At 32.4% G+C, this 26,779-nt stretch overlaps 1 protein-coding gene across 1 annotated transcript in view; it reads right to left on the reverse strand.

The window, feature by feature from the left end:
• Nucleotides 1-10,897: 10,897 nt before the first annotated feature.
• LOC132756749 (uncharacterized) overlaps nt 10,898-26,779 on the reverse strand; it is a 37,148-nt gene continuing 21,266 nt past the window's right edge. Inside the window, exon 4 of the mRNA XM_060747887.1 lies at nt 10,898-13,755. Within this exon, the coding sequence (XP_060603870.1) occupies nt 11,138-13,755 (2,618 nt within the window). The 3' untranslated portion in view covers nt 10,898-11,137. The remainder of the gene's footprint in view (nt 13,756-26,779) is intronic.

The following is a 26,779-nucleotide window of genomic DNA, read 5'->3' on the forward strand; positions in this document are numbered from 1 at the left end:
TACTTACAATAGGTACTTGAATGCACAAAAGGGAACCTGAGGTCTTCCTCTACCAATAAAGCTGTTAAATTGGTCACTTTAGTTTCTGAAAAGTACTTGTTATCTTAACTATGAACATGCTGAATTTCTGTAATGTAAGTGTTTGCTATGCCATTCTTTTTGAATCAGTTTAATATCATTCAAAGTTAAAGCGATTTTAGGAATTAGAATACAAAAATTGAGCAACAAGTATATAGAGCTTGGTCAGACTACAGGAAAGTGTTGACTGTTGACAAATGCTAGTTTCAGTTCCAGCAGATTGAATACTGTTTTATCAACATTTCTGGATGCATGGAATTTTTTTATTATTTTGAAATCTGATTCATGTTCAACAACTTTGAGGGTACTCAATGTTTTATGATATTATTCAACTAAAGGCACAATATGACTCAGAAATAAATTTTTACTTGTTTAGAAATGGCTAATATGAAATTTATAATGGATAGATAACTGTTTTAGAGCATGTTAGATGCTTTTTACTGAAGAAAATTAGCGCTAGATGTGAAATAATTTGTCATAAATGTAGCAAAATGTAAACAAAAAAGTAGTATTTTGACTTTCATACAAAAACTAAATCACTACAACTTTACTAATTACCAAAAAACCAACAGAAGATATAGAATATTCAGGTAATTGGCCAGTAAGTTACTTTTCAGAAATAATGATACATGTAGTATAATCATAAACAAAAGCTTCTGAGAAATGAAATTAAAAGCATTCCTGAGGCATAATGGGCCTTTAAATGTTAAAATTTGTTAAGAGAAATTTGTTTTTGTTTTGTAGTTATTGTTAATGATATAACAAATGAGAAATAAAAAAAAATGATCAAAATTGTATATGATTCCTATATTTTTCAAAAACAAGTGTATATGAATAATTTGAATATGTACTACTTTATCATAATAGCAAAAATGTTAAATATTTGTTATATTCTAGTGAAGTTATTAAATTATATAGGTTATACTATATTTTAAAGCAATTAGCTCACAGATGTTTACTTCTTGAAAATTATACCATAGTTCTAAAATATCTCACACATTATATTTATTAATGATGTTTTTTAAGAGATAAAATTTTAAAATATGAGGCCAATTTTTTTTTTGACTGGCTGTATAAATACACATTTGCACTATTGTAGCTAACTTAAAATTGAAGTCACCTAGAATGATAGTGACACCATTCTTTCTGGAAGCCTGTAATCATTTTACAACGTTTCCTAGAGGTAAAGTGACCTATCTAGTTGAAAATATGATGTGTATTAGACCATCTTTTTTAAATAAATAGTCAAAATCAAGAGGTATTCTTGTAAAATATTTTGATATATCTATATGAGCAAGCTGCTTTAATCAGGTATTATTATCCTTATAGAATATTGTTTTATCATACATCACACTGTAGAGAAACATTGCTTGTAAATATTTGATCATATAGACTGTCCCAATGGGGCATTATTTTAATAAATTTACAACATAAAAAACTGTTAATTTGTATATTTATCGCCCAAAATATTATATTTAGAGTATCAGTGTGAATGAAGAGCAATTAAAGGTTTTTTATTGCATTCAAAGTAAATATTAACAGAAAGACTCTTTGTAACAACAGCATAGATGGTAGAGTTGAAATGTATTTGTTTGAACTCTTTCTAAAAGTGTTCAAAAGAGATCATCGTCGCTCGTCGCAGATTCTGAACTGTACTGACGAAGTTAAATAATTTAATCTGGCACTTCTTGCATCATTATTGTAGAAGAAAATGGTAAAGCCACGAGTGAACTTTTGGTGTTCACGAGGTGAAATATATTTCGGTCATGCACTAAACTAAAAAAATGTTCTTTTTATTATCTGCAAAGAAACGATTAAACAGACGTTCTAACCTAATGCTAAATTAAAAGCACGCAAAATAATAATACGATGTGACGTCATTTACGACGTCACGTCATTAAGTTGGTTTCCAGTACTGTGCACGATGGTATTTCACTGAAACAACGTAAGGGGCTTAAATTCAAAACAGTGAAATTATCAAAGTGGTAATTTCAATGTTTCAAACAGTGAAAATATCAGTCTTATATTTCACTGATATATTAATATCAACCACCGAAAAGCATGAAATAACTTTTTATCCCCCCCCCCCCGAAGGGTGGAATATTAAAATCGAAATCGAACGTCTGTCCGTCCGGCAGTCCGTCCCGCTTTATAAACATAGACAGTGGTTGTCGTGTCCGCTCTGAAACTTCAGTATGCATGAAAGGATTTTATTTTTTCTTTCATATATGAAATAATCATCTATATAGATGTATGGTGTGTCGTGAACAAGACTCTGGTTTTTACCACTAAGGTCACTGTGGATGTTCAAACTGTCATTTTTATGTTATATGAATATAGAAGGTGGTGGTCCTGTCTGGTCTGAAACTACAGTATGCGTGAAATGATTATAAGTTTTCTTTTAAACATTAAATAACCATAGATGTATGGTGTGTCGCAAACAAGACTAGGGTTTCTACGACTAAAGTCAAGGTCACTCTGGGGGTTCAAACTTTGTCATTTTAGATTTTTATGTTATATAAATATAGAAGGTGTTGACGAGGTTTAGCAGGTTGAGTGGGGAACACAAACGGTAAATATAAGTTTAGTTTTGAACAGTTAGAAGATGTTATCAACGTAGTAGAAGAACGGAATATATATTATAGGAAAAGCAGACACAAATACTGCAGGCTGGGACACAGTCAGGTATTGTCAGCAATCCAGTTGCAAGTGATAAAGATGATGAAGCGAATATCACCAGAGCTTAGAATAAGGCACTTAAATGGAAGAAAGAGAAACAAGGCGGCACATTTCCCGCTTATATTTACTATATCGATAATTTAATAATAATATAGATCTATATTTTCGGAGGAAAACTTCGATCACTTACATATGTGCTAATGAATCAGCGAGTAAAATGTTTTTTAGATAATCAGGGTGTTGTTGCAATAGTCACTTAAGGTTCCATGAACAAAGAATTACAAAGGATTTCATTCGATATTTTTCAATTATGTCTATGTAACTCTCTTTTTTAAATAGACTGGATACCTCGTTCCCTTAATAAATAAGTAGATTATCTGTCAAAATAATAATGATGATTGGGCTATATAAATAAAAAGTTTTAGTTTAAACAATATTTATTTATAAACCACACATTTACATAATAAATTACATAAAATAAAATTTACGGATTGAGTAGGAAGCTTGAAAAGCTTTTTTGAAAACTCTCTCCGTAATCAGTATTTAACAAATTTCAAAAAATGGTAACAAAATATAAATATCTAAACTAAACTATACATATCATATCGACTTGTTCTTGCTTTCTTACTATACATACTATGTTTATGTCAAGTATTCATGAACTAATTTTAAGATACATTGCTGTTAGATTAGAGGTATAAGCACGAGTATGAATTCATTTTTAAAGGGATATATTGCTTAGTTTAGTGATTGGTTAATTAAACTAATATGTTGAGAAATTTAATTATTAAAACATGTACATTGGAGGAGAAAGTAATAATAGAAGAGAAGAAGAGATAAGGAACAAGAGAAAGAAAGTCACTTTACTACTATGGAGTTGGAGGACCTTTTTTCTTTTCAAACGAATATTATTATGTATCAAATCTTTTTGTTTTTTGTATGTATTTATGTATATGTGATATAATTGTTTCGTTTTGAGCACCGGTAAGTGAATTATCGCCGTATAGTAAATTATTCAATGTAACAGTTGTGATTTGACTTAAATTGTTTATAAGGATAGTGCGGTCATCTTGATACATGGGGCAGCGGAGGAAATAGTGTTCTGTATTTTCTATTTCACCACATATACAAAAAGGGCTATCTATTATGTTTTTTGAAAACAGATGTTCTTTCAGAGAGCTGCAATGTGTTCTTAATCGTGTATGTAAAAAGTTTTGCTTTGATTGAAAAATGATTTGGTAGAATGAGTATAGACTGGTTCGCTTCAGATCATAATTATAAGTCGTCGAGATTTTAACTTTAACTTTATTCAAGTTTTGGCATCCTAGTTCTATAGATGTAGATGCTTTTACAGTTAGTTGGACTGAAGAATTTGGATTGTTTGTTCCTTCTTTTTAATCTTGTTCACGGGGGGGGGGGGGGGGGGGGGGGGGGGGGGGGGTGAATAAAATATGATCTGAGATCGTGCGGAGGATATCTTCATTGTACATGTTATATGAAAATCACCACCGTTTTGGCTGTTATTCTACGAAAATGATCATTTATTAATATAATTAAAGAATGTTTTATGTTATCTACAGAGTCTAAATATTTTATAAAATGTAAGAATAGTTATGGTGATTTTGGAAAATATCGATTTAAATTTCGGAGAGTTAAATTTCAGGGGGAGTAAATCTCATTGAATTAGAAATTTAGTTAGATTGAGTAATTTCCCTTGTTTGTAACGTGCTATATTCATTTAGTTTACCGTGCATATTTCATATTTCCTCTCGATTAATATATGCTATAAATAACTTACTAGAGTAGCATTATATATTATGCTCGCTGGAGCGGAATTTTCTTTGACCCTGTTAAATATTATATTTGCTCACTGGAACAATTTTCTTTAATATTTTGCTCACTGGAGCTGTAAGAAAAAAAGCTCACTGTAGTTTATTTAACAGTATTTTGTTCACGTGCATTGACGTTGTGTTAAAATCGATCTGCTTTTTGGAGCTGTATTTTATTGAAATATTCAGTTTAATATTTACATATTTTTGAAGGAGTTCTAGGTAATTTAACATATTTTACACTGTTTATACAAGTATTATATTAAATCATATTGAAGACGTTTGCATCCATGTTTTTATCGTATGAATAAGATCTATTATAATGTTTGGATTTTCATTCGATACATAATATTTGTAAACTAGAAATTGATTGTATACGATAGAACACGAAGTTTCCTTAATGCATTATACAGTTTTGTTAGGAAACAGATGTACATTATTACTCGCAAATGAAAGTTTTATTTTGTTATTTGATCTTTGACCCCTATCTGTGACCTTGACCGTTGCCACATACACCTGGCTTTTGGCGCGAAACTCGGCCTTACTATTGAGAATATTTGTGTCCGAGTCATTAAAATCACATCATGCATATAAAAATTATGCTCCGGAGTTAAACCAAAGTATGACCTTGACCTTTGAGTGCGAAACACCACCTTATCATGATGAACATTCGTACCAAATTATTTTGTATTCCTTCAACCTAGACGGACTGAATCACGGACGCAAATACACCAAACTGTACAGCAAAAGTGACGACGCAAGCGGGTTCGACAAAAACAAAATGAACAATCATGACCCAGTTTCATTGAGTGTGTACATGGAAGATAAAGAAAAAGTGCAACCTCCCTCATGCCCCTGGTACATAGCCAAACCTTATCTTTTCAAAGTGCTGACCAGGCAATTAACTCTGGCAAATTTTAAAGCACACTACTGTTATTAAATAAATAATTGTATCAATAAATCATGCCCTGGTAAAGGGTACTACAAATCAAACATGCAATTTAAGGTTAACCTCGTACAAAGGAACCTACCAACAGAAAGATGAATGGACGAACAGTTCATTACGAAACACCCAGGGACATAAATGTATGGATAATAGTCACATGCATTGGTATAAAATACAAATAACATTATTGCCACATTGAGTAATTGATTTATTATATAGATAATATCTTAAGACAATCACTATACAATGATACTAAAGCAAATGTTTGTGGTACATTATAATTATGACGATGATGATAATAAAATACAGCAGATATTTGATATTTTTTGTCGAGGAAAAGATCAACAAAAGTTTTATATTTAATTTCCAACCTGAGTCAACGACTCTAGAGGAAATTACCCTCGCTCAGCAAACAATGCAAATGTTAACTGCTTTGTATTGTACATATATTTACTACTGTGAACAATACAAATTAGCTTTTTGTACAATACTATCCAAGAATCATTCTTGTTTCCAGTCTCATCTAAAACTTCCTAGTGGTTTGGCAAACGTTGCTTTAATTCAATGTGATGGTCCAGGTTGACAGGTGTGGAGGTTGTTCTTTTTATTATGAAGATAAAACAACTTATTAATATGGTCCTCTCAATGTTTGTTCTTATTAAGCTCAATAATAATCTGCCCATGCTTTAGGGTCAAAGTCAAGATAGGGTGTTCTATCTAACTTTGACTCATTTTTTTGTTATGTGGTAAAATTAACTAGCTTATATATAACAAAAAAGAGGCACACAAAATGATCATTCATTATAGTTTCGTTAAATGTGTCAATTGGGTTATGAAAACATATTGTAGAGGATGAAAGTTTAAAATCGGACGATCATAGGCACGTTTGCAATCTAGTCATGGTTTCCTGTATTTTATTTTAAACTGTTTACTTTCTATTGATAAGTTAAATGCATTTTACAATTAAACGTTTCAGGAAAGAAAAACATCATATAAATAACTATACATTGCATATGGTCATTATAGAAGCCATTCTTTTTATTATTCACACACACTTTCATGGTAAAAACTGTAAAGTTAATAACATTGACAAAAACAAATATTAAAATAAATCATGTACACAAATATAAAACTGATATAAATCATGTACACAACAAGAGAGCCATGATGGCCCTGAGGTCGCTCACCTGTATATAGGCCTCCCCCCTCCCCCTGGCAGGGCCAATTTTAACCCAAGGGCTTTTATTTGAACAAACTTGGTAGACACCCATAAGAAGATGTTTCATGCTAAACATCTAAGCTCTAGCTCATTGGGGTTTTTCAAAGAAGATTTTTTAAGTTTTTACTATACACATATAGTTAAAAAATTACACCCCTGGGGCGGAGCCAGTTTTGACCCCAGGGCTTTTATTTGAACAAACTTAGTAGACACTTACTAGAAGATGTTTCATGCTTAATATCTAAACACTAGCTATTCAGGTTTTTTTCACAGAAGATTTTTAAAGTTTTTGCTATACACATACATGTGTAAGGAAAATCAATTTTGACCGCAGGGCTTTTATTTGAACAAACTTTGTAGACACCTATTAGAACATGTTTCATGCTAAATATCTTAGCTCTAGCTCTTTGAGTTCTTTAAAAGAAGATTTTTTCAGTTTTTACTATATGCATATAGGGAAAATCAATGACCCCCTTGGGCGGGGCCAATTTTGACCCTATGGCTTTTATTTGAATAAACTTGGTAGACACTCACTAGAAAATGTTCATGCCAAATATCTAAGCTCTAGCTCTAAGAGTTTTTTAAAAGAAGATATTTAAAGTTTTTTCTTTTGGTTGCCATGGCAACCAGAGTTCTGCATGGAATTAAATTCTTCGAACAGTTTTTAAAGGTGACCACCAAAGGAACATTCCTGTGAAGTTTGGATGAAATTGGCTTAGTGGTTTATGAGGAGATGTCATTTAAAGTAACAGTTTACGGACGGACGACGGACGGACGACGGACGGACGCCGGACGAAAAGCGATCACAAAAGTTCACTGTGTCACTTTGTGACAGGTGAGCTAATAAAAAGGTTTATAGTAAATATTTTAGAACACACTTATCTAATAGTAAGTTATGTACACAAATACGAATCCTATATAAAATCTAGCACACAAATACAAATCTTCTAGAAAATCATGTACATAAAACAAATATTATATAATGTAGTAAATCATGTACACAAATACAAATCTTATAGTAAGTTATGTACACAAATACAAATCATACATACAATCAAGCACACAAATACAAATATTCTAGTTTATCATGTACACAAAACAAATATTATATAATGTAGTTAATAATGTACACTAATAGAAATCTTGTAGACATTATGTACACAAATTCAAGTCTTACATTAAACTATGCCCACAAATTCAAAACTTGTAATAAATCATGTACTAAATTCAGATCTTATACAGTATTAAACGTTAAACATTTCAATGACATTATGTTAGTAAGAAATCATGTTTTTCAAATTCATTTTTCATTTCCATTTATTTTAGTTTTTGTTAAGATTTATGCAGAAGACTAAATCCATGCTTATTAATTTAAGGCCACCTAAAATGCCTCCTGAGATTTTTTTAAATGTACGTTTTGTTTAGAAGATAATGTTGTTCAAAGAGCAACAACAAATAAAATTGCAAACAATAAATAACTCTATTCTTGTGAGATAAAAATGTGATTTCATAGTGAAATGTTTTAGCGCTAGTCTATATACACGTTTTCATATATTATAGCAATTTATTAGAAGACAAAGGCATGTGCAATCACATGAGCATAACTTTTTGATAGGCCTAGTAGACACTTAAGACTACAACCCTCGGTCCTGCAGCAACATTAAAATGAAAAAAATATTTAAAGCAGCTCATACAAAACATATAACAGTACTTTTGTAATTTCTAATAGGAATATAATTTGATAAGCTGTCATTTAGTTCACGTCATAAATCTATATAATAAACTTCAACACATGGATGAAAATAAATCTGATATTTAACACTTTGTCTACTTTGAAACAAAGCTGTGTCATTAAAAAAAACATATATGTTTATATATAATCATGACACTGAAATATTTTACTTTTACAATTGAAAAGGACTAACAATAATTGCCCCAATGAAAAGATAATGCAAAAATTATCATTTATCTCATATTATTATATTGTTATTATTATAGTGTTATACTCCATCTGGACATTCGTGTTAATAAAATTGTTTAAAGTGTCATCGTGTTACCGGAGCGTAAGAAGCGCCGAACGGACAATGACTGGAGTCACTTAACTTACTAAAATGAACAATTATCAGTTAGAAAATATATTGCGAGGATATCCAGTGACAGTGTGTGCGGCTGATAAAATTCGCAAACAAAAGGGAAGATTCGTTATTTCCAATACGGATACGGGCAATGGCCCGGGAAAACATTGGGTGGCTTTTTATTTTTTCCACGAAAGGCCTTACGAAATTTTTCGACTCGATGGGAAATTGCCCGCAAAGCTATCATGTTGGATTGAGAAGATACTAAACAAGAAAATACCTTATGAATAATGGGCAGCTACAACAGTCTTCGTCTACGTGTGTGGACTTTATTTGCGCGTACTACGTCATCAAAACGATATAGAGGAAAATCAATGAGAAACATTGCCAGAAAAATTATTCCACAACGAAAAAAGCTCAATGATTACCTTATAGTGTCTAAAGTGATGAAACTGGAAGAAATCCAATAACAAAAGCTACTAGACAAAATGCATCATTACTCTTAACACCATAATTACTGTATCAGAATGTTGTATGTTAATAAAATAAAAATTGAATTGTTTTGTTTTTTTATTTTTCGCATGGTAATACATGTATATCCAAATAAAATATATGAATACATATATTGCCTTGTTATTTATGATGTATTGTCACTGTAATTGACCACCTTCAATGTCTATCTTTGTGGTGTCCATGTAAATATCCCGTTCTGATAAGCACTTCCAATCTTTATCTATAGGGTGTGTTGGTTCATCCAGTTTCTGTTCCATTGGATGTCTTTTGAAAGGTTTACATACATCGACGTATTATTTTATATATTCTCCTGAGTGAGGATTGTTCTCCATTAAGATCGGTTGAACTGCTTGATACCCATAGGTCACTTACTCATAATATACACTTTCTCAAATGGTCAAATAATCCTTCTGTCTGATTGGTTACATTTAGTCCGTAAGAAAAGAGAAACTGCTGTTAAATTTGACAATGTCATTTCTAAATTTAGATCAGCGCATGCCGTATGATGTATCGCACTGGTGACTTCGGTCATTTGGTGATTGGAAGTCATAGAGTAAACATCATTAACGCAGTAAGTTGAGTTTATATTTCGAGTACAGTATTTTCAATGAAAAATGGATTATTAGAAAAAGAGCGATTGTGCACTAGTGATTTTTATTTCGATTTTAGTCCGTATTTATAAAGAGCGCCTTAAAAACATTTCGTACGATACCAAACATGACCAGGTTATATTGACTAATAAAGGCGTAAATCCACATTTTACGCTTGAGTGATTTTATTTCATTTATCGGGCCCTATCCGAGTCAGCGATACAAAATTATACCATTTTCTGAATCTAGTGAGTAATACCTTTCGTTCGATACAGGTATTAATAAGATCGGTCCGTTGGTTGGGGAGAAAAAATGAATTTCACGCACGAGTGACTTGACATCCGGTTTGATCGCGTGACTCGTCAAGACCTTCAATTTGATACCAAACACGACTATGTTTCGTTCATAAACGAAAAAGTTATGCGCGTTTTTCCGCATGAGTGATTTTGTCTGCCATATTCAAACTCTCCTATCTCGAAAACGGTAAGAGATAGATCCATCAATATCTTATTGCAATGAACTCATTTAGTTAATATTTTAAGTTTACCTATTAACTAATCATCTCGTGATTGTTTCGAGTCTCGGGTTTGGAAGATTTTAGTTAATTTCAAACATTATATATTTTGTATCCTCAAACAATGAATTGACTTCATTACACTATTTGCCTTCAGTTTTTGTACACATACGAAACTAATCCATATTGTCATCAATCCTATCTGATACGTTAGGGTTTTTTTCAGACCCACTTTGCAGTTTATGATTTTGGTTATACCTTAAATACAGGAAATCACACATGAATGTCAGTTCTTAGCTTGATTAGTCTTTTGTAAATATGCCCATTTGTTGGAAGATAAAATGCACATACTGCTGAAAATACAAAACAACAAACTTTGTACATAACAATCATACAAGAACCAAGTGAAAACTATTTATTTAGAGTTTTCATACTTATTATCAGGTCACTCACATATATTTAGAAAACTGTCAGAAATTATAATTCACAGGAACCTATGAAATATTTACAGAAGAAATTTCCTCAGTTTCCATTTACATTCCCTTTTTGAAATTGTTAAATTCGTCTTACAAGGGTTATGTACAGCGTAGTATTGATTAAATGTTCGACACATAATAATGATGTCTATTTCACCTGTCACTTGTCTCTTTATATAAATTGTTATCCAAGTTCATTTAAGGTTACTCAGTACCTTTTACTTCAAGTTTGTTGTTGTTTTGAACTCAAACCAGTAATCTCCAGACTTCATGGTGCCATCATAGGTGACCACAAAATCGTCTGAGTGTTTTATAAATGTTTTAAACTTTTTAAATTCTCTGTCAGGTTTTATATCACAACACCTCAGAGAGACTGCCAATGTATTTGAAAGTTTGTTTATAACAGTAATGAGATCATGTAACACTGAACAAGACATTGCTACACGCGTAAAGTAAATACTTTTATTACTGATCATTTCAGGTGACAGTTTTAATGATCTTTCACCTAGATTGATCATAGACAACCAAACATCTTTCAAATGATGCAACAATGGTAATGTTTGCAACATTGTGTCTATGTCACTGGAAGATTCTAGATACCTACACTTAAATGTTTGTAGTTTACTGGCTTCTGGTAGTTGACTGAGATAAGATGACACAACACCAGGTTTATATAATTCACCTACACAACATTCTTCCAATAACGATACATCAATGTTTAATTGTGACACAGGTATCTTGGACAATCTTAAATTACTTAGTTGTGAATGTTGAGAAAGGTCAAGGTTGAATCCCGTACATGAAGTATTCTTGTGATCACTACAGTATAAACTGTACAATATTATGTCTTTCATTGATTTTTTACTAGTGAGGATATTAAACAATGTCTCCATTACCTGGTGTGTCATAGTGAAATATTCTATATTTAAACACTCCAGGTGTTGTAATGTTACCAGTCGTCCATTTATCTCTGCAGATAGCCGGCGACGTTTTCCTACACATTGATGATTTTCCAATTTACTTGATATCACAGTTAAACATTTTAAAGGGTTCAAAAACAAGCTCATTATTTCCATTCCTACTATTTCACCACAATAGCATAATTTCTCTATATGTGGAAGATCAGAGAGTGTAAACAATTTGATAATTTCTTGTAGACTACAAATACCTTTATTTTCTATCATTATTGATTTTATGTTTTCTTTATTTTGTTGACACAGCTGTTGTAATTGTTTGAGGTAGTTTTCTTGTTGACAGTTTTCATTAATGACGAAATCTTGTAAACACAATTTGAGGTCTTTGTTTTCCTTTCTTTCTTTTGCACAAGAAATGTACATGTCTTGTATGTCTTGTAATCGCATAATGTACATGCGATCATATCTTGTCAAAGTTCTGTATTTGATTGTTATTTCATCATTGTTTATCACAGGCATTAAATCACTTGATATTGCAGACATTAATTTAGGGTTCATGTTACTGATGAAGACAAACACTTTTGACTTGTCTAGAATATTTTGTAGACAGTGGCACTCTTCATATAGGATTTTCTGGACTTCACTTGAATTTTGAAAACTTATAAATATTGCTGAAAAGTATTCTTGTACTGTTTTATGTAAAAATGAGATTTTAAAACGTTCGTTTATTAATGTTTTCACTTTACTTTCTGATAATAATCCTGATAGACAGCTTGATTTCAAATCTTCTTGGTTAAGATATCTTTCAGCAATTTTTTCATCAAAAACTAATGCATGCTCCTTTGTCTTACTGAACAATGTATAAAAAGCTAGTTTCCCAATGGTCAACAAAAACGTGTAGTACCTACAGAAATGGTTATTTTTTCTGAAACATTCAGGGACGTAACTCGGGGGTGTTTTACACGATGAATGAAACTTTCCATGTAACTTTTCTGTTCTATATAGGAGGAGCTGAATAATGTCTGTATATAATTCTACTGCTGAATTTCCTATTGGAATTTTTTCAACCCATAAACATATAAGATAAAGTAATAGAAGAGGGGTAGATTCCATATATTCAAGGTCATGGTCACTGATTGCTTCTTCAAATCTACACACTTCATTCTTCAGTTCATTATCGTTTAATTTCTTATTCAACGTTTTCATTGCTTTACACTTAAACTGCCTAGCATTGTCTTTATTTAGTTTAGCTAGCTCTATTGTTCCGCCTATTTGATTCAAGTTTGACATTCCAAGCTTCCATGGCCGAGTCGTTGTTAAGATTACACACTTTTCACGTGCATATCGATGTGGAATAGTTTTAGGAAGTCTTGAACAATCGTTGTCAGGATGAGTCCATTCATCTAGTCCATCTAATATAACAAGACATTTTTCATCTCGTAGAATGTCCTTTAAAAGACCTTCTGGTATTGAAGATGAGCAAGGGAGATTTTGTATGAGTTGTTCTTCAATCATGTCGTCAACATCACATACTTTAGCTGAATCTCTCAATAGCACTAGAAATAAACACTCAAAGCCAGATAACGCCTTCAACTCTTCTTCTTTAAAATGCTTATAATTGTCATCATTTTGATGAGCTTGACACCACGTCAAGGCGAGATATTTTGAAAATGCTGTTTTCCCAAATCCAGCGTCCGCTGATAAGTATATTTCCTTTTGAACGGTCCTACACGATGAAAACAGGTCCTGTAACGACTTGACTCTAGTTGTTTCTTTTCTTCCACCAGCCTGATAAGTTTGTATGTCAATTTCTGGCATAATGTAGAACCCGGCTAGAGGGGTAGGGACAGCATCTGTGAGTGGTGAAAGAGGAACTGTACTCTGATAGGTTTTGTACCATGTTATAAGTTCATCCTTCAGTTCTGAAATAGAAAAAAAATCACAACTTATTCATTTAGATAGAGTCATGACGCTCAAATTCTACATACTGCAGTACATTAAAACGGAAACAAAATAATGAAGAAAGTTCTTTCTGAAATAATTGTATTTACAACAGTAAGATAAATAAAACACTCCGTAGAAAAACAAATTCAATGATGAAACTGCATGTGTTCGTCTGCAAACTTTTGAATTTACAGTAGCAGACGAACACATCTTTCATTTAATAACTCATACTGAGTACAACATACTTTTAGAATACCTCTTTGTTGTAGTATCTCTCTTGGTTTATTTTATCAATTCAATCTGAATCTTACAAATTCATGAAAATATAAATAGATCTAAGTTTTTTGGGCAGCCAGCTGCTGTCAATGCTACTCAGTTCAGTTAATATGAAAATGCAAGGAGCACTGGCTGAATTGTAATAAACATCAATCTAAAAATAGACTTTCATCTGACAAAAGTGAAGAGACAAGAAATATTTTTTGAAAAGATGCACTGCCGTGTAAAAAAATAAGATGTTTCAAAGTCGCTTTTAGATTTGATACTGCACTGTGTACATGTTTACATAATTACAGAATTGAATAATTTTACCCCTCACTGGGCGTAGTGGGGAGGGGCATTAAGTTTTGCTCATATCTGTCGGTCCGTTACTGTATATTTATTATATTTATTTGAAGTGTTTTTGCCCTTAATTTAGTTTAAATGTTTGCGTTACTTAAAACTTTTTGACCTACTGTAGTAGAGTCATGAAACTTTACAGAAACAAAAGCGGATGCAAAAAAGCCTCACGGTAGGGGGGGGGGGGGGGGGGTGCAATTTTGACAAAAATAGAGAATATAACATAATTGAAGTTAAGGGTGTTTTTTAAGCTTGGACCAGCATCGGAAATCTCCCGGAATCACAGTCGCTAGTCACATAATAAAATATTTTTAATAATCGACCTATATACATGTATATTAAGATTAAAGTATATAGCCCATATAGAACATATAAAAAGTTTGTTTCAAGCACCTGTGCGCGGAATATATATAAAGTTTTTCACAGTCTATATTCTACATGCAGTAATACAAAATATTATAACATATATGTGCATCGCCAATATTATAATTAATATAAGTTCTGATTTGAGTATCATTATTCTCTTGATATTTTATTTCCTACATAAATAGTTTTCATACTTGTAATTGCCGGCGCTTGTAAACAATAGTTTGTTTCATTTTCAAAAACCGTAGCACAAGTTATTCATTCCAAGTGTTTTCAAAACAGCTACCATTGTTATTACAATTGATGACCTTTCTTTAATAAACCATTTTAATACATAGAGCAACCTCAGAGAAGTTTACAATTTCAAGCAATTCAAGTTTCAAGTTTATAGTAATTCTAGGCCATCGGCCCAAATACACAATATAATAACAGAAAGATACATGTACATCTGATTGAGTCACAAGTTATGAAATACAAAATAGTAGCATATTCCATAATTTTTAACATTGTACAACAAGGTAGAGAATATACATATTACCACAACCCTTAATGTAAAACACGCAGTATCAAGTTCCGAAAATGAAAAAATAAAAATAAAAAAAATACAAAAGCTAGTCCTTTTAATGCATGAAAAAAAGAGAAAGAAAAGCAGACTTTTGTTTTAAGACACTATACAATAGACATTCATGAAGTATTCTAAAAAAAAAATATTTGAAACTAATCAATTCTTATCAGTCATAAGTTTGGTTACATACAATGCTAAACTTTTTAATGTAGGACGATATTCGGTTTTCATTAAGTATGAGAAATTAACTGGTTCTAGTCTTCCCTTATACCAATTAAACAGATATTGTTGTCTTTTACTATCAAACTTCGGACAAATAAAAAAGGCATGATATTCATTTTGAATAACTAAACGATTACTATTGATAAAACAGTATGGACATATTCTATCTGATCTCTCAATACCATAATGGCGCCCAATTTCTATGTTTAACCTATGATTTGAACATCTGAAACGCGCAAGTGATTTCCTAAAAGGAAATGGCAGTTCCATAGTTAAATATTGTTCAACCTTCAATAAAGATTTAAATGTAGTATATGTATCACATCTAGTAGAGGAATGGATGTCGTCAGACCAATTTTGTTCCAAACAGTCAGCAATACGTTGTTTAAAAGAAAATATAAACCTATTAAAATCTCCCATATCTTGGTTTATCCAAACATAACCATAACCGTATTTGTATAAAAGTTCGCGTACATGTGTAACCCAGTTTTTTCTCCCTATATTATCTTGCAACTTTAACATATAGTAACAGCTTCTTGGATAACGCGTCACTGGCATCTGTAAAAGTTTACACCAATATTTGATGCATTTAATGTAGTAACTTGAGCATAACGGAAGGCGACCACATTCACCTAATGCCATACTATTATTTACGGAATCGTTTACACCTAAAAAGTATCTACAACATTCAATTTGCACTTTTTCTATTTCGGGTGAATACGAATGACCCCAAATTTCTGTTCCGTATGTCAATATCGGAACTATCATGGAATCGAACAACTTAAAGATATCTTGATGTGAGAATTGACCAAATGAAATTTGATAACGTCTGATTGCAAATATGGCTTTTCTAGCCTGTGCAGCTAGCCTACATTTTGCGGTAGTCCAAATTAATTTTGGGGTAAATAAAAGACCCATGTACTTATATATCGAAGTTACGTTTACTTTAGAGCCATTGAATGTCCATTTTTCAGAATGACGTAGAGGACCGCCGTTACGAAATACCATTATTTCCGTTTTACTAATATTTACCGTCATTCCGGAACGGTTACAAAATTCGGATACGGCGTTTAGCTGTAATTGGAGGTTATGTACGGTATCCGCCCCACACGCAACGTCGTCTGCAAAAAGTAGACATGAAATATCTGGTATATCACTCGTGATAAATATACCGTTACACGTTGCTCTCAAGTGAGTGATTAAGTCATTAATGTATAAGTTGAAAATACTGGGCGAATTCACGTCTCCTTGTCTCGTGCCGATGTTACACCCATTTCTATATACATGTATTACAAAGACGCCGCCACATATCAAAAACTTACCAACTTATATCAAGCGACGTTACCACATATCTTACTAGTTTACAGCCCCATATATAAAATGACAGTATTTATCTTAACCACATAACAATAATAACAATAACTGAAAACCACAGACCATTTATCAAAAGCACAGTACCATATATCAAAACCACAGTACCATATATCAAAACCACAGCACCATCTATCAAAGTGTCGCTTGGTTAGAAAAATGTGCAGCCTTACCGGGACTCGAACCCGGTACCCTCGGAAAATAGTTGAATTGTCCCGGACGTGAATTTCTACTTACGAAACCATTCGATACTAAACAATAGCAGATGATAACAGGCGCAACGGAAAGAAACGACAATTTACGCATGCGCGGGCATTAAGTATTATTTTGCCACGCCTGATTTACAAACAGCACACGCCAACATGAACACTTAACGTAACAAATAAATCGACTCACAAGCTTTCAAAACAGCTATAAAAATCATATTACATCGCACCAACTATTAATTCCACCGCACCATGAATCAAAATGCAATTGCAATTTATCAAACTACAGCACCATATTTATCAGTGCCACAACACCATTTATTGAAACTACATAACCATGTTTCAAAAGGAAATCACTACAAGCATGTTTAGAAGTATGTTTATATAGATGACAGGTATGGATTTTTTATTGCCAGTTGTTTGAAGATAATATGAAAAATATAATATGAGATATATATACTGTATGGTGTGAACATAATCAAATCACTTTAGAAAATAGTTAATTTATTTAAAGGCACATTATGCCTCAGAAATCAAAATTTCTTTAATTCTTTAGTAATGTCAAACATGTGTTTATTAATGTTCTGATAATAGGCTAACAGTATGTAACATGTTTGTCTATGAAAGAAATGGCGCTGATCATGTAGTAAAAGAAGCAAAATGTAAACAATGCAGTATTTTGAATTCAATACAAATTCTTATTTACTATAATTGTACCACCTGCCAACATAAAAATCAGCAAAAGATTTATGCATATGGCAAATGAGTACTTTTTGGAAAATTGTAAAAAGATGCAAAAAAAAAAGAAAAAAAAAGATGATAGCCTTTCTGAGGCATAATGGGCCTTTAATCCAACAAAAGATGGCGATGCGGTGGGTGTGGTCTTTGTACCTTGTCATGGTAGGTAACTCTTCCATGTTTCATGTCGATACTTTAAAATATATGAATTATAGGCAACATTAAAGCCTCTGCATGACGACAACGACGACGACGTCGAAACGATCACAATAATTCGAATAATCCTTCGATCAGACGAACATCCCTAAATAAAAAGGACATAGCTAAAGCCACATTTGCCATAGCTTTCATAGAAGCGGTTGATTCATCGCAACGGCGGTGGAGAATTCGTCGCAGAAGCGGTGGATAAATTATGGCCGTTTGCTGTTGACTGAATTTTACTTGATGTTTAATGTTTTACTTGAAACCCCTTTTGAGACTGGAGACCATATATGCACTATTTCAACTTAAAACACGCACACGCGGCATTTTTTTTGTAACTTATGCAAACACACATATATATTACGAAAGATATAAACTAAGTCTAAATTTGAAGCTTAAGCTTCATTGGCATTCATATCAAATATCATTGATTTTTGTTTGTTTACGAAGGCTATTTAAAAGGTGGCAATTGCACTTCTTTTTGTTCCCATGGCACAAATAACTCTTGGTTAGGAGATCTTTTCTCCTTCCCTGGAAATACTTTCTCGTTTCAATGAGATATTGCTTAATTGCCTAAAGACATATAAAGAAGAAAACGTAATGGTGGCTCAGATATAACATTTCCAATTTTTATCTTTCTCTTAAGACAAAGATAATATCTCCTGGTGGGAACAAATAATATATCGTGTTGACGAGACACATGTCGAGGAAACGATAATGAGATAAATCTTGTTTCTGCAATATATACACATAGGTGCAAAATGTCACCTATGTACCATCATAGATTACACAAATTAAAATGTTAAGCATTTATAACAACAACGCAAACATGTAAATTTATGAACATTAATAACTTGACATGTCTGGAAACAATTTAACTGTGCTCACTTTATGTCAAGGGGGCATTTTTGTAAACGATAACAAATTTGCTCAACCGCCTAGCGCACAACCCTTTACTGATTCGTGATACTTTTGCGCACTGCGGTGTCGCTTGGGACAACACGACAAAGGCACCAGTTAACCCATATTCGAACTTGACCTAGGAATTATGAATTGAAAACAAATTTGCACACCAATTTTCAGGATATTTAGATGATATTTGGATGAACATAGTAGCCACTAGGATGTTTACAATATTTTTTCTATTTTAAGCTTCTGTGACAAGTTTTCCATTCGAAATGACCCATGTTTGAACTCATTTGAGCAATTACCTAGCATTCTGACTAAGTTTGATGATGATATAGGCAAAAGGCGTTTCCATATTTTGGAGGTATGACCTAGTTTTTGATCAAAGGTGACTTATATTCCTACTTGACCTAGAAATAATCAAAACAATTATTCAGATTATTTTCGAGGATATTTGGATCAATACAGTAGCCACTAAAGTGTTAACAATATTTTTCTCTTTTAAGCTCCAGTGACCTAGTTTTTTTCATCCGAAATGACGGATATTCAAACTCCTCCTGAAAATTTCATAGACAAGCATTCTGACAAAGGTTCATGATAATTGAGGCAAAAATGTGACCCCTAATCGAACAAATTTGGACTGACGACGATGGACAAAGGACTTTCAACAATCCTAAAAAATCACTCTCAGCTAGCTCAGGTAGGTAAAAAACTATATAAATTACATGTATATAAATGTCCGATTATCCAATGAAAAACGACGTTACAAACGTCAGTATTATAACAAAATTTAATTTCTAAATTGCATGTTATGGTAAATGCATTTACTCGTATGATTGATTTATGAGTACATAATACACTGTATACGAGAGAAATATATAATGAATGACAGATGCCATAAACTAGATCAATGATTAATGCTGTATTTTTTTTTTTGGCAAAAAAATGTAAATTTTACTCTAATAAGGAAATTTCTTCGAAATGCAGGATTCTGAAGCATTCAATTTGCATAAATAAGCTAATAATGTATGTAGAAATGTAAAATGTAGGTTTTAGATTTAACGTTTTTTGAATTTGGAAAACGTAATACATGTACCTGTATAATAATTCTCGAAGAAAAACACAAATTGTTTTGAATTAAGTCTTGTTTGTCCTTTCTTATAGACAGGTTGATCTTAAAAATTCTATTTTTATCACGTTTTGAAAAAATCTGAAAACCTAACAGCAAAGATTATACATTCATACAAGCTTTTAATGCTTAACGTATGCACTTTATGCTATTCTGAGTAATTTCTTTCTGGATGACGTGTCACTTTTTGTAAAAAAATATTTGGCAATATATTTTTAATTATATCATATATTATTCTCAGTTGGATTAAAGACATGTGAACATATAAAGGATCCATGTTGTTTGCAGGCTTACAACTTCAACAAGAAATCCGAATCAATTGATCGCGTTCTCAAGCCTTTCATCTAATATTCATTTTCCACTTAATCAAAATGTTTTGCATGAACGATGCACCCTGGTACATATCATAATATCATATCATAAAATGAATCACAGAACCAGATTCGAGGAAACTGAATCAGAGACCGTCAAGTGCGTATGCATTATTGTGCCAAGGTAAAATATATATACATACACATGTATATCATAGTCGTACACTAAGAGTATCAAATGTCATTGTTTCATGTGTATATCTGAATAAACATAAAAATAAGGAGAAGAAAAATGTAAAGTAATTTCGATTTAGTTCTTGTAAAGAAATCGGGCTCCAACTACTCGTACTTTATTTGTTAGCATTTCATCTTTCTTTGTGTTTTGATAATACCGGAATTCGGGTGATTCGTATCCGTTCATCTGCTTGTGTTCCTGTATTTTTATATTTATTGTAAAGTTTTGTATGTGAAATTGATTTATGACCATAGAAGACCTCAACTATGACCAATTGACATACATTTGCCATTTTTACAAACGTTGATCTTGATTCAAATGTAAAGTAATCTGTGAGAGTTTTGATGAACCTGAACATGACCAAATAACCTGCGTTTTAATTTGTCAAGCCATGCCCTTTTTATTTGAACGTGGTATCGAACTTTGACTACGACCGAGACCAAGTGACCTACATATTTTAAGCTATGGCTGTCAAATTTGGACAACAGAAACAACATTTTGTTGGAAATTAAGCTTTGACTTTGGATGACACTTAGCTAACCCATTGACCAATTACATTTTTCAGTTACGGAATTCAAAATAGTAATAGTTATCAGGCCAGTGATACATGGCCATCACCGCCTCTTTTAGACGTGTTAACAAATTGCTAACTCATACTTATGCGTTTTGTATACCATTCGTTTAATATACAGTTTTTGAAAAGAAAAATACAGCTTTGTCATAACCCTTTCAACGACGATGTTTCTTTTTACTTTCTTATCAATGTTGCAAAGACCCATTAAAGAGATGAACTTCAACATCAATCGGAATTGTTGGCAGAAAATTGAATATGTTCACTGTAGATCATGTCTGAGAAAAATGTTTGCGTATCTAAATATGCGAACTTTTAATTACTGCTGTTGCCGGTTACTTAGTAGTCCCAGCGGAATTTTTCTTATCTTGGAGAAGTCATGACAAACCAAAACGATTTTGAAATCCTTTTGAACGCTTTTAATGAGCGTCTACATAATTCAGACTATTGCAGACGCATGCTTAGTAACACTTCCGGTGAAAGAATGATGTACAAAATCAGAAAATAAACCTGCATTTCATTGATAAGAATTATAGTAACGACTATTAATATAAAAAGTTATTCAAACATATCCTTTTTGATAAATTAGCACATTAAAAATAACGTAAAAACAACAACTGTGATTAGAGATTAACAAAAATGGCGGACGGGATTTTCCAAACGCCGACGCATGCGCAGAGGTCCGATGTTTTTCGGAATAGGCCGAGCGTGGATTTAACTCAATACAGGATTGGAGCAGTACCTCTAGACGCTTGCAGAAATCATGATCACAAAATAGACAAATATCTTTTTTTCGCCTATTTTTACATTTTTCATTCATAATCATACATTAATAGGCGTGAAAAGATGAATTAGACCTATTTCAGTTCATTCCGTAGGGTAAAAAGGCAAGATTTTAGCATTTTATGATTCAAGCGCCTTGCCCGGTATGTACTGGAATACGGTATTTAGTGTGATGCTCTAATCCTTTTTTTGGCTTGCAGCCACGGCTGCAAGCCATTTCATTTGGAAAACCTGTTCCGGTTAGGTGGTTTTCTGCTTACATTTATAAGTGCATGATTGAACGGGAAACCAGCTGAAATCGTGCCAATCGCAACTTTTCGGCCTTTTCCGTCACTCTTCGGATTAATGATAATAGCCGATGTACTTCCGATTGCAATCGTGACAATTCGGGCGATTCCGTCATACTGCGGAATCAGACAAAGTAATATTACGGAAATCTAAGCTATTTTAGTTACTTCGGTAATCCCAGTTTGTTTATATAAATAGGATTCGTATTTTTACTTGATTTATTGATTTAAACCGTAATAAATTATAAACGAAATTGTTCCGTTTCAGTTCTTTTTCAAGACGCAAAAGTTAGTTTCTTTTATAATTGTTTTTTGTCTGTATTAGTATTTAGGATGTTGACTGTAGTAGTATTCCGTCTTCAAAGGGTGGTCCAAATCACACAGTGCATGATCGAGTTATATTTAGATCTACTGAACTTGGTGAGGTAATCTAAAAATAGCCCATGCATATCATTAACCTTACCACGTGATGATTTATAGATAGCGCATCGTATCTGGGAACATGCTTATTAATTAAATGAAATGTGCACACTTGTTTCCTTTCAGTATGATAGATCTTCACGTTAGTATTTTTACGATTGATTATTTTCTTTATTAGTTTTATACAATAGAGAATAGATTTCAAATCGTTTTGACAAAAATATTCGTTTTTACAAAAATAAAAACAAATAAATATGTTGGGATGAAGGCACAACTGTGCAAGCCTTTCCTTTTAAAAGGAAACTTTATTTTAGTCTCACTCGCCGAGCGTTTCCGGTGATAGGTTGAACACCACCAATTTATACGTTTTGTTTATTCAAAAAAGATCTGGTTTACAAGTACATTAAATATGTTATGCTAAAATCATAATTCATAAGAGCTTTCCGCGCCATAGGTAGCACCTAATTTCATATTAATAAGTATAGGTAAGTGTTTAGGCAGGCGACCAATTATCTTTGGTAATGCATATTATTAAACATTAACCTATTTAATGATCAACATTATTTTTTCACAAAAACAAGGCATTTCTCTAAATCACTGATAGCTCCGCCCTTTCGCTCTACAAGATGTCTACACCTTGTAAAGTTTCTAACATTTCACCTTTCAACATATAATCAGGCACATTTTTACTGAAATGTCACAGAATTTATACCTTTATCTACAGTAATTACATGTAGAAAAAAAATAGAGTTAAAGAAATGTGTACATCCTTTTAAAATAAATGGAAAATGTGAGAAGAATACATTAGAAATTATTAATTATTTATAAAACAGTTTGCAGGTGGAGGGGGTCAGTTTACAATGAGTTTTCCAACCAAAAATGTAATCATTGTATTCCTAATATCAATGCAGTTATTCCTATCAAGTGAAAGAAAATAATTATTTGGTTACTTTTTCTAGAAAATATAAAGTTAAAACAGTCAGCAATTTATAACAGATATTTTTCTTAGAGTTAAAAGGATATAAAAAAGTTACTATGTAATCATTTGTATGTGCGTGCCCTGTACATGTATTATCTATGTAATAAATCATTTGATTGTATCCTCACATTTAGAAAGCCTTATTATTTCTCCGTTGGAATTGTTTTGCTAACACTTATATTTTCCAATTCAGAGTGCAAATCACACCTCTAACTCCTCCCTAATACGAGTGCATTATTGAAATTTGTTAGACTGCGGTTAGACGACAGATTAAGTAAATTTTATTTAGTTAGTACACATTAACAAAAGTTAGACTTAGCAGAAATTTGAAAAATACTACAATGTGATTGGACAAAAAATAATGTTGATCATTAATAACATTTTGTTGCCTTTTGAGAAAGTGATTATCATGATATGATTTAGAGGTCATGTGGATGATTATTCCTGTCACTTCATTCATCAGCGGATATTCACATATACCTTTTACCAATGCTCAATTTTGAGATCCGTTTTGGAGCACATTCCCGTGATAAAAAAGTATTAATTTGGTTAAAATACATGTTTAATTTATAAAACTTGATGAGTGACCTCAGATTATTTATAGTGACACAGTATATTGTGTGACTTTTCAGTAATTGAATGCTATACTTAGCGCATGACATGTTAAAATTTTGTATAGCCTTCAGAACGAGATCGAACAAGACTTGTCACTATTTAATGACAATTATACACCAGAACGGGACATGGCATTTTGTAAATAAAATGTAAAACCCAATGACTGAGTATATTAAATTATGTATGGGTAAGAGTTTGTATTAAGACGACCGTAGGGGTCCTATCAAACTCTTTCCCATATAACTGCAAATTGGCACTAACAACTGGATATCAGATAAAAATAGAGGAATTGTCACCTCTTTAATTAAGCATGACATTGTTTTTCCCCAGCAGTCACGTACAACCACACTTCCTTAGGTCTACAGGTGGATTCGGTCCAATGACTTTATCTGGCATGTAAAACAATTTGGCAAAACACAAGAGTTTTCGAGCAAAATCAGCAACGGCTATTGTTAATGTAATTCATTCATGTCATATGAAACAAAAAAACGTTCTGCTTAATTTTTCTTGAAAAATATAAACAGTCAGTAATTTATAACAGACATGTTTTTAGAGTTAAAAGGATATCAAAACAAAATAACTGGCTAAATAAATAGTAACTTTCAGCACTGCTCTTTACATGAAAAAGGCGACTGCTCTGATTACTGCCGAGTATGAGCCAAGTTACAGTTGTCATTAAATAACATATAAAATCCTGAAGAAATTCTGCAGAAAGTTGTTTCATATTGAAACAGATAGCACTGTCAAATGCATTAATAAGTGTGCAGAGTTTGGTCGGAAGGTGATAATCGGCGTGCAAATGAATAATTTAATGGCCTCAAATTATTTAAATAAAATGCTACTCTTTCATCTATTTAGATCTCTCAAGTGTATTAAAGACATTTATACAAGTCATTGACTGGCCAGAAAGTGATAACTGGTCTGTGAAGTTGGCAGCCTAGCAGACAGGGCAGCGTTAAGAAAACTTAGAATATTACAAACATGAAAACAGTCAAATATGCATATAGTAAATGATGCATTTGTAGGACTTCCTTAGATCATTCCACGCTTCGGAATTTGTGAAGTTGGCTGCCTTACAGCCTAGAAACCTCAAGTAAACTAAGAATATTACAAAATTAACATGACAACGGTCAGACATTCATCAGTAGCACCTTCTTTATACTTTTTAGAACTTCTATCGTGATCTGAATTTTTAACATGTTGACCTTTAAAGTTTTTAACCTGACGCTTCGAAAGTTGTGAAATGGCGGTCTTGCAGCCAAGCAGCCTTAAGGAAAAAGAAATATTACAAACATGACTGCGGTCGGAAATGCATCAGTTGCACTCCTTTAGATCATTCGATGCCTTTATTCAACATCGTGATCTTGTTTTAAACGTTTTTCTTCTGACGCTACGAAATTTGCGAATGTGGCAGCCTACCAGTATTTCGTATACCAGCAATATTAAAACATGAAAATGATCGGTAATGCATCAGTAGCCCTTCTTTAGATAATTCAACGCCATTTTATGAATATCGTAATATTGTTTTCTTAACATGTTGAACCTTAAGGTTTTTTTTATCTGACGCTTCGAAAGAGCAAGGTTCACTAAGCACCAAAAATGGCCCCATCTAAGATATTGATAAAAACCTCAAGGTGTATAGTACAATGTGTTACATTTTCAAAATCGACATTTATTAGGCATTTCCGGTTACTATGACGACATAATGACGTCATAATTAGAGCACCTGCTTGATTCAATTAAATCACAAATTTGACGACAATTTTCATACAAGACTAATAAATTTGTGTGTTTGACAGAATTAACTAATAAAGATAGCAATATATTTCTTATTTATTGTAAACAAAATTATAGTTTAGTTGATATTAGACTATTGTGTTACAAAACTAATATAAAAGATAAATGGAGCTCATTTCGGATACTCCAAATTCGGATATTTAGAAACAAGAACTGTCGGAGGACAGTAACGCTCGACTATTCAAAAATTTGTCACAAGGGTGTTTCATTGAGTATAATAATGCTTACCTATATGAATACATAAAATTGTCCGAAAAGATACAAACCCTTCAAGTTTCAATACATTCCCTTCAGTAGTTATGGAGATACAAGCTAACACACAAAAACTTAACCAAGAATTTATGAATTGAAAAAGGGGCATAATTATGCAAAAAAAGTAAATCAGAGTTATGGGACTTGTGCCAATCATCTTAGATAATTACAGACAACAAGAGTGTGAAGTTTCAATCCATTCCCTTCAGTAGTTATGGAGATACCAGCTTACACAAGAATTTCTAAGTCGAAAAAGGGGCATAATTATGAAAAAAAGCAAATCAGAGTTATGGGACTTGTGCCAATCATCTTAGATAATCACAGAGAACAAGTGTGTGAAGTTTCAATCCATTCCCTTCAGTAGTTATGGAGATACCAGCTTACACGCAAAAATTTAACCAAGAATTTCTAAGTCGAATAAGGGGCATAATTA

The sequence above is a fragment of the Ruditapes philippinarum genome, unplaced genomic scaffold, assembly GCF_026571515.1.
Source record: "Ruditapes philippinarum isolate M1 unplaced genomic scaffold, ASM2657151v2 ctg1548_1_1_1_1, whole genome shotgun sequence".
NCBI classification, from domain to species: Eukaryota; Metazoa; Mollusca; class Bivalvia; order Venerida; family Veneridae; genus Ruditapes; species Ruditapes philippinarum.